The following is a 10,796-nucleotide window of genomic DNA, read 5'->3' as shown; positions in this document are numbered from 1 at the left end:
ACGTCATTTTAAGGCATAAGATGGTTTTACTGAATAAAGATTTGTGGTACTGTTAATGTTACATACAGTATGTCTTACATAAACTACGGTCCAATGCACTTCTGCTATGGGCTTAGCTACTTTCCTTTTAAGTTGTGAAATAATTTTTGATTACAAACTCAGGTAAAAAGCGTTCGTTCAGTCCTTTGCTACTGAATGTATTCAGTCTCATATTTTTTATTTTTTTTCCCTGTGAAAGGACTGCAATTGTGAAGTGCATTTTGTAAGCCATTTTAAGGTTAAAGATGGTTTGACTGAATAAAGGTGTGTGGTACAAACCCGTTTCTATTATGTTGTCAGAAAAGCTACATATGCTTGCAAATTACTCATAGCTTTAAGTCCAATGGATTAAATAGACTTTCTGCTTTATGCCTTACATATTTTCTTCTTAAGCTGTACGTTAAATTATTTTTTAATTTTATAATCACCTGAAAAGGGTCTACTTCCATTCTTTCAGTGCAGTGCTGTTGAACTGGATATTGCAAATGTATCCATGAATACTAACTCATTGCATGATCCAGCCATTGTATTTTCAAATCGTATCACGTCATCACCAGTGCACTTCACCTAATCAGATCCCTGTCTGGGGCTTGTGTCTTATCCGCATTCATATTGAAACCACAGATTAATAATTCTCTACATCACACAGTGATTAAACATTCAAGTCCTGTCTTTTTTTGGAGGGTGCGAGCATACGATGGGCGGAGCTTTGGTCTAGCTCTCTGTTAGCAACCAATCCACAGAGCGTATGGGTGTATAACAGTAAGAATATTAAAGTACTCACTCTGCGTATTAACACTCACACTGCATCATGGGACCATTTACATCACCACACACACATACATGCAGGGAAGCACACAATCCCCCTGTACACTACAGTATCATTATGTTCGTCACATCAACAGAGAGCCAGCATTCATTTCCGAATCAGAATCATGTTTATTGGCCAAGTAAGTTTGCACAGACAAGAATGTTGACTCCGGGTTAAGTGGCTCTCAGTGTATATACAAATGATACAGCACAATGGTCTAAGAAATCTATACGGAGGAATGGCTATATACAGGAGCTGTGAACGTTTAAACACAACAAATAGTGCAAAGAAGTGGAGAGAGCAAGAAGTACAAATGTCAGGAGATGAACACATGGTTCTCCTGTGGTGCAGTCGTTAGTGTAGAGGGAGAAGAGCAGCGGGGAGAGCACGCATCCCTGAGGTGCACTAGTGTTGACTGACAGGGTGCTGGATGTAATTTCACCCAGCTTCACCAGCCGCTTCCTGTCTATAAGGAAGTTGAAATCCACTGACAGGCCGAGGCTGGCACAGTGAGCTGGGTGAGTTTGGTGAGGAGGACTTCTGTGATGATGGTGTTAAAAGCCAATCTGAAGTCTACAAACAACATCCTTGCATAGGTCCCTGGGGAGTCAAGGTGTTGCAGGATGTAGTGCAGCCCCATGTTGACTGCATCATCCACTGACTAGAGGGTCCAGCAAGGGGCCTGTGATGCCCTTCAGATGGGTCAACACCAGTCTTTTCACAGCCACAAAGGATTTCACGGCCACAGACGTGAGGCCGACAGGCCTGTAGTCATTTAGTCCAGTGATGGAATGTTTCTTAGGGACTAGGATGATGGTGTAGCGCTTGAAGCAAGTACGAGAGAGCGCGACAAAGAGGTGGCCAATGAAAGACTCACAAATGCAATGTTTTCAGTGTTTTTCATCGCCCAGTCCAGGTTTAATGAAAGTGTGAATCACTTTCTGTGCATTACAAAGGTCAAATTTTGATGTGTAGACAATCATGCTACCGATTCCATAGCAGTAGTTTGAATATTATCGGCCTGGAAGGGTTTTTTCATGCCATTAGTATGTCAACTGTCAGTAGTATGTCACAGTCGACTTTTCTGTAGATGTTTTTCTGTGTGGTTTATTCCCAATAGCATTAGGGAACATGGTGCTAGTCAGTGGAGAGGGTCGAAAGAACAGTTTTCTCCCCCACTGAGGTGAATCCTAGTGGGGTGGGGCACTTAGTCGATGCGGGGGCAATAGACTAGCGCTCCCTGTATGGGATTTTTTTTTTTATATAAACACATAATTTCAAAGCATCCCTGAAATACTCAAATAATGCAGATTAAGCTATGAGGAATACTTAAACTGTGTCACTTCATTAACAACGTCCAGTGTGTTAGTGATGAAATGTAAACCAAAGGATTAATGGCTACAACAAATATTTATTAAGGGCATGGAATGCATTCGTATATTTCTGTATAATGTACATCTTATCATATAGGGCTTATTTCTAAAGCTGAACATGAGATCTGAAAAGGTTGTGACCGACACGTCTCAATCCAATACATCTGATTGTGATGAAACAGATCATGCAGGCATATAAAAAAAATAGAGAGGTCAGTGTTAAAGAGGCTGTTGCCTGAGTCTGAAAATGAGCCTCCCTTTAAGGTACCCGAATGACAGAATTCCTAAGTCAGAGAATGTATGGATGTCTGGAATGGCAGACAAATACCAAAACAGACCCGATACACCAGAGTTTTCAGCATGCAATACATACAGGGTGTGAGTGACCTTGAATTTCTACTATTAAAAGTTGTGGCCCCAGTTCAGATACTAATTGCAGTGATTTACAGACCACCAACATTTATTTGTGCAACATCTATTTATGCCAAATCTCTGGCACCTGTTTTCATGACCCTGGGTTTTTGCTTTATTTACTCAATTCATCATCTAATTTACACTGCTGTGGTCTATTGTATTAACTTCAGGATAAGAAATAATCTTAATATAATCTGCTGTATATTCTTTGTGAAGAAGTATGAAATTGCAATTGTGATACATAATAATGCAGTCTATGGATCTGTAACAAAGACATAGAAAAACATCAAACATTTTATGACAAATATTAATAAAATAATATCTAGTTTAATAAAATCAATTAATTAAATATATATATATCTAATGTTAAAGAGGAAACATAAACATGACATTAACGTTAATGCTGGGCTTCATCATAACCCAGCGAAAGTCTTCTGGCAGGTGGAATGCAGTACATACGTATGTAAGTGATGATACGAAACTTTACCACTAGATGGCAGTCAATAACTACCCATCTCTAACTTTATTAGGCCAGAGGCACTGTTGCAGCAATATCAGAGTATCTAACTATAGGTGCAGTACAAAGTACACATGTAAAGTAGAATCTAATATTCTACTCAGTGGGTAAATATACAATATATATTGTTGATACTGGTTAACTATATCAACTGCTAACTTAATGTAAGATTGGTACAAAGGGGGATTTCAGGTACACGAAATGATAACATTTTACCAATTATATCCTCAGTGTCTCTTAATGACAAATATTGGGTTTTATTTAATAAATATTTGCATACCTTATTAAATCGTACGTATAGGCCTACTTGGTTTTGTGTGTAGACCCAGGCTTTCGACCTATCAAACAAACAAACAAACAATCTATCTTTCTTTCTTTCTTTGCATTGTAAATACAATATAACATTTTGGGTAAACACAATACATCCGAATCCACAACTTCGCCGAAAATGATAATAAAGTGCTTATTTTGAAAAAAAAAAAAAACTCAAACAGATGCGGTTACATTATTACGGAAGTAGCCTATCGTTTTGCCTTCAAAGGGTAATGCGTATCCCACAATGCACCTTGAAGTCCAAAATTAAGTTTAGTTTGTTTGTTAAATAACTAGCTAACATTGTTATTCTGAGGGAATAATGCAAAGTTGATGCTTAATTCTATTTCGTGTAGCATCTGAACAGGTCTTTTATGAGCAATGCTGCAGTTCTAAGCATAGACATATAGCTAGATATAATATATCTATATGTCTATGGTTCTAAGGGCCGGCAGATTAACAGTAATTGCAGACTATCATGATGCATGCAACGAACTGGAGCGCTGCAAAAACTGTCATTCGTTTCATTCATTCTTTTCATTCATCCGTCCATTCATTAATTCACCCATTAATTCGTTCATGTAGGCGATTAAAACCACGATGATACTGACACATATGGTCCGTTTCTGAATTAATTTACTTGTCAGATAAGATTGAGATTCAGAAACGTTATGAGGACTTTGGTTATAGGTTATCCTACATCCATGTTAATGCGCGAAGAGAAAGTTGTGTTTGCGTTGAGCCTGTTGCTAAGCAACAGTACACAAACCAGCTTGGGGACATGCAGCAGACCTGTCGTCAACTTCTTATCTAACGTTATAAAGGGTGAGTTATTTGTCGTCTGTGCTTAATACATTAACAACCTCGCAGTTGCAGTATTCAATTCATAAATGTATGCATCCATATACTTACGGTTTCCGGGGACAGTCCTCGTTTTTCGTTTACAAAGATATCAATACAATACGATACAAAAATTACATCGTTTTGGAAGTATTTAGCTACGTGTCTGAACTGAAAATGTCCGCAGATTTAGTCTCAGAAATCTGGTCACCTTAATATATTTGCCACCAAATTCACTCGATTAAGCTAGCGCTAATGTTATTACCTTGCATAGCTGGTAAAATTGTCAATATTCATGATTATCTTGCACTTGTTGTTTGTCTTGTGTTTAATTGGTTTGGTCATCACCTAACCAACTCTTTTGCTTCAGCTTCTGTGCATAATATCTTTTCTTTGATAACCAACACAAACGTCATTGGCAGGTAATATAGAACTCAAGCATCTCTTGACTGATAGGGCATAACCATGCCGAAGAAAGGAGGAAAGGGCAAGCAGGCCGCAATGACAGAGGAGGAGAGACTGCTCTACATGCAGCAGAAAGCTCAGGCAGAGGAAGAGATGGCCAAAAGGAAGGAGGACATGCTCACTCAGTTTCTCAAGGTACAGGCTCATCTGCTTTACCTTACTGAAATGGCCAACGTATTTCATGCATTGGGACAGAGATAATCTACATCAGTCTTGTCTTGTTTGACTTTTTTCAGGAGAAGCTGCAGAAGGAGGAGAAGAACAGTGCGGTGAACCTGCACAAACTGACGCAGCAGTGGCGAGCCGTGTTGAGACAGACACGCGCCACGGAGCTGCGCCGGGACATCTCCATACTCAGCCAGACCTTCGAGAGGGTGATCGACCGCAAGGACAGCGTCATCAAGGTGCAAAACTCAGGGGATTCTTCAAGGGTCCTAATAACAGAGCACTTTAACAGAAAGGTTAATTAGGAACTTACACCACTGCGTGCGAAAGCCAAGGTCCTCCTTAGTGTTCTAGATGGCTTTTTCTCTTAACTGGAAGGAAAGGTCAGGTGTGTGTCAGTGGGGTTGAAATATAATCATCACTTAAATGATGTAATAACAGTTTAACCTTCTAGTGCTTTTCGAAATCCAACAAAATGCAATGGTAACGAATTTCAAGGCTCTTCCTCTTTTCAGTCCTTTCAGTGAGGTATTGAAACAAAGCTCTCTCTCTCTCTCTCTCTCTCTCTCTCTCTCTCTCTTTCTATCTCTCTCTCTCTCCCTCTAGAGTCTGGTGTGTGATCTGAACGAGGCGGAGCAGCAGTCAGCCCAGGCCCTGCGGGCCCACCTGAACTGCGTGGACCGGCTGCTGGAGCTGCAGAAGGGCCGGCTGGCCGTCCTCGGGCTCCAGTGGAACTCCAGCCTGGAGGAGCTCATCTCTGAGTACAACTCAGTCAGGTGCGCGAAGACCAACAAACTGCACACACACACACACACATATGCTTGCATTCATATGTTCTGGAAACCACACTAATACACCGAAAGAAAGTGTCATGGCATTGTTTGTGATCTGAGTGTGACAGACCAGTCTGGGGATTTATTTTGTCCCAGAAACAAAGTTGAAACACGCATATTCACAAATACACACACACACACACACACATACACACACACACACACACACACACACACACTTAAACACACACATTCACCGACACACAATGATGTGACTGCTGTGCACAGTATGCACAAGGCCTCTCTTCACTCAGCAACAGCACTAACATATATGTGGCAGACTTTTCCTTTATCACCATGTGTGTATTTTGTATTATGACCTTTGTGTGCTTGTCTTGAGCCTTTTGCATGTCTTTGTGTGTGTCCTTGTATGTGTGTGTCTTTGTGTGTGTGTGTGTGTGTGTGTGTGTGTGTGTGTGTGTGTGTGTGTGTGAGTGTGTGTGTGTGTGTGTGTGTGTGTGTGTGTGTGTGTGTGTGTGTGTGTGTGTGTGTGTGTGTGTGTGTGTGTGTGTGTGTGTGTGTGTGTGTGCCTGTGAGCAGGGGGCACCTTGTGTCTCAGCATCAGCAGGACACAGCGTATGTGGCAGATGTGACCTTTGCCATGGAGCAGCACTACCTCGAGCTGGAGAATGAGGCAAGGCAGGACTACCAGAGCATGCGGGATGACATCAAGAACAGGGTACTTCCAGCACTTACACACACCTACACACACATGCACTCTCAAACAAACATTTGTCTGCAGGCACACACACACACACACACACACACACACACAGACTGGACAACCAGAGCATGGGGGAAGACATCATGAAGAGGGTACTTCCAGCACTCACACACACCTACACACATGCACACTTATACAAACATTCACCTGCAGGCACACACACACACACACAAACACACACAGACTGGACTACCAGAGCATGCGTACTTCCAACAACACCTACACACACATGCACACTCAAACAAACATTTGCCTGAAGGCGCACACAAACACACACACACAGACTGGACTACCCGAGCATGTGGGATGACATTAAAAAACAGGGTACTTCCAACACTCACACAAAACTACACACACATGCACACTCAAACAAACCTTCGCTTGCGGACACACAGACCAACACAGTCTGGACTACCAGTCTAACTGAGCATGTGTGATGGCATAAAAAATAAGGAGCACCCAACACTTCCTCTTAGACACACACACATATAGAAGCACGCACACACATTGATATAAGCATGTGCACACACACACACATACGTATACTAGAAGCATTTACACACATACACACTCAGGACTACCAGTGCATACATGATGACTTCAAAAACAGGGTACATCCAACACGCACACACACACACACACACACACACACAATGTCATGACTCCCACAACATGGATGTAGACTGACGTCAAGAACAGGGTGCCTGACACACACACTCAGGAGCACCAGACCATGGAGGTTCTTGTAATGATATCTTGCAAATATTAAGACCTGGCCAGACAAGGCAACCAGTGTATGTGTGTACACATCATGTGTGCCATTGCCTACACAGACTTAAATTCCAATGAAGCCATAGTAACCATAGTAAGCATGGATTTATCATGTGTGTGTGTGTGTGTATGTTTGTGTGTGCGTCTGTCTGTTTGCGTCTGTGTGTGAATGTGTGTGTGTGTGTGACTGTGTGTATGTGTGAGTGTATGTCTGTTTGCGTGTGTGTATGTGTCTGATTATGTGTGTGCGTCTGTCTGTTTGTGTGTGTGTCTGTCTGTTTGCGTGTGTGTGCGTGTGCGTGTGCGTGTGCGTGAGTGTGTTTGTGTGGGTGTGTGCGTGTGCGTGTGTGTGTGTGTGTGTGTGTGTGTGTGTGTGTGCGTGTGCGTGTGCGTGTGCGTGTGCGTGTGCGTGTGTGTGTGTGTGTGCGTGTCCTCCTGCAGAACATCGAGGAGAAGCACGCCCTGCGCGTGCAGCTGGAGGGGACCGTGGAGGAGCTGTGGGGCCAGTTCCAGCAGGCGCTGCGCAGCTACAACGAGGCCACGGAGGACCGCCACATCTCCTTCGACGCGCTGCGGACGCGCGACCACAAGGCCGCCCAGGAGATCGACATGCAGATGAGACGCCTGCAGAAGATTCAGGTCGGGAAGATAACACACTTTCCTGTATTTGGTGTTTGTGTTTGTGTGTGTGTGTGTGTGTGTGTGGGGGGGGGAGAGGGGAGGTCTATGGCCCAATGGCATACGTGGTGTTTGCCATAGTAAGTCTTGTGTTCTTGTGTGTTCATCTTGATGTGTTCTGTATATGTTGACAAGATGCCTAACAGCACTGCATGAAATCTGAGCACATTTCTGAAAGACCATCACATCTTCTCCCTTTGATCATAGCGGAGCAAACGACAACAGTTGAATACATAGTTGTGCAACAAATGGAATGACAAAACATGCACACACACACACACACACACAAACACTGACACACACAAGAGAAGCAAAAGGGAAGTCAAGCTTTCTGTTTCCTTGGAACCACCCATTTTTTCGTAGTATTACAGATAGTGTATCAGGTGGCAAACAGGCACTACCTCGCCAAGTATGCAAACATTCTATTTGTGTAGTTTATGCTGGACACACCATTTCTTCCAGACAAACTCTGTAATCATCACTTGATGAATTAAAGAAATGGGATCCCCACTCATAGATTTTTTTAGAGCATGATTATATTATCCTGCCCAGTAAGCTCACTGTAAAATCTTTAAAGGCATGTGTACTCTGAACATGCTGCCAAAACAACTTTACATCAAACTAAATTAGCTTGGATGCAAACGTGTTTAGTCATTTCTGGCATAAACCCAAAACCTGCTCAGTTCCTATTAGCTTCTTCCTCTAATTCACGAGAGACTCCATTTTGGCTCTGTGGTGCTTGAAGAAAGCTGAACAGCTGTGGATGCTGGTTTTGTTCCTGATGAATGGGCTCATCTCTGACTGGGTTGCCTATGTTGTTGGGTACGCAGGACTCCATTTCGGCTCTGCGTGTGCGGCTCAACTCCAGCCAGCGAGAGGGGGAGACTGCGGCCCGTGGGTTGCGGTCAGCGCGCGAGCAGGTGACCCATCAGGCCCGACAGCTGAAGGCCCAGCTCAGTCAGGCTCGTGCCGCAGAGAGGAACCAGCTAGCAAACCTCACCGTACACAGCAACACAGCTGCCAAGAAACTGCAGGGCATCATTGCTCAGGTACACATACACATACACAAACACACACACACTAAAACACACACACACACACACTCACTTAAACACACACATACATATGCTAACACACACACAGACACACTTAAACACACACTCACTTAAACACACACATACATATACTAACACACACACACACACTTAAACACACACATACATAAACACACATACAAATACATAAACACACTGACTCACACATGCTCACACGCACACACACACAAACTAAACACACATTTACTCTCTCTCAACCACTCTTTACATCAGACTCCTATTTCACAGCAGTACTGCCTAGAAACAACAGATTGCTAGCATGACAGCTCAGGTACTTATACACACGTTTTTGTTGAATATTGATACATTGTATTTTTGTGTACCAAATCAAAGTTCAGTGCTCAGCCCCAGTAAATGGTAAAATTGCTGTCCTATCATAACCAGTGAGCCAGCAAGTTGTAAAGAATTGTGATGTCAAAGCCTTGGGTACAATAGGTACTCACAGAACGGTAGACAGACATACACAGATACTAGGAGATAATCACAGACACTTGGAGACAGACAGACCTGGATACAGACATACTTGGAGACAGCCACACCTGGAGACAAACACAGACAGACACACCTGGAGATGTGTGCATCAACACAGACAGACCTGTAAACAGACAGATAGACTGGCAGTTAGTCAGACCTACATAAAGCTCTCTCTTGTGTGTGTGTGTGTGTGTGCGTGTGTGTGTGTGTGTGCGTGTGTATGTGCTGCTAACAGGGAGAGAAGCTGTTGCGTCTGGCTGAGATGTGCCGTAAGCTGGAGACGGAGGAGGAGAAGATTCTGCCCTTCTACGAGTCGACCCTGAGTCCACAGGAACAGAGCCTGGATAAGGCCCAGGCATCAGAGCCACCTTCAGAAGAGCTGGCCAAGGTAACACACACACACACACTCAAACACACACAAACAGACACACTCAAACACACACACAAACAGACACACTTGAACAAATTCAAACACACACACAGACATCCACACAGTCTTATGGCTATTTCAGTGCAGCACTCCTCCCCCTACCACACACACACACACACACATTCACACACTCCAACACACAGACTCAAAATCACACACACTCATGCTGTGGTATCCTCCGTCCACCTCTACCCAGGCCATGCTGGAGTTTGAGGACCTGGGTCGGTTCTGGCAGCGCTACAACAAGGTGGTTCTGGAGCGTGCGTGTATGGAGCAGGAGAAGGCGGGCCTGAGCCAGGAGAACCAGCAGCTGCGGATGCTTCTGCGCCAGTACCTGGAGGGCATCTCCGTCAGCGACGAGATCTTGCGCCACCAGAACCCGCTGCTTATGGTGTCGCGCCAGACCCTCACCACGGCGACGCAGCCTCCGGGTAGCCGGGGCAGCCAGCCACTCAAGCGCCACACCGTCATCGAGGCAGCCCACGTGGTGCAGCGCACGCTGTAAAGACATCCGTGAACACACACACACACATACCCTGCATACACACACACACACACTCTGCAAACATTCTCATACACTCGCGTTTATGTACATAAAGAACACACTCACATACAGTATGCATACTCTCACACCTACAAAACATACACAGGCGAGAACTTTTTGAAAACATTCATACACACTCACATTGATACACCTCTTGCCTACACAGACCATATTAGCTCAGGATTGCTGGGTCTTAATGAAAGCTGGGAATTAATTATCTACTCATGGACTCTGTTTGTTCAAATAGGTGATTAGGTCTGAAATAATGTATTCACAAAAATAGCACTAGCT

General features: G+C 43.7%; 1 protein-coding gene across 1 annotated transcript; it reads left to right on the top strand.

Annotated features, from left to right (window-relative positions):
• Positions 1 to 4,771: 4,771 nt before the first annotated feature.
• drc2 (dynein regulatory complex subunit 2) lies at positions 4,772 to 10,466 on the top strand (the record flags this gene model as incomplete). Its single annotated transcript, XM_080846225.1, has 8 exons — positions 4,772 to 4,906; positions 5,008 to 5,175; positions 5,543 to 5,712; positions 6,310 to 6,448; positions 7,706 to 7,903; positions 8,773 to 8,991; positions 9,767 to 9,919; positions 10,158 to 10,466. 8 exons carry the CDS (start codon positions 4,772 to 4,774, stop codon positions 10,464 to 10,466), a joined length of 1,491 nt encoding a protein of 496 aa, XP_080702351.1.
• Positions 10,467 to 10,796: the final 330 nt, after the last annotated feature.

This window comes from Sprattus sprattus, assembly GCF_963457725.1.
Source record: "Sprattus sprattus genome assembly, chromosome: 10".
Lineage (NCBI taxonomy): Eukaryota > Metazoa > Chordata > Actinopteri > Clupeiformes > Clupeidae > Sprattus > Sprattus sprattus.
The sequence above is the reverse complement of the archived record's forward strand: the minus strand, read 5'-3'. Positions and strand labels throughout refer to the sequence as shown.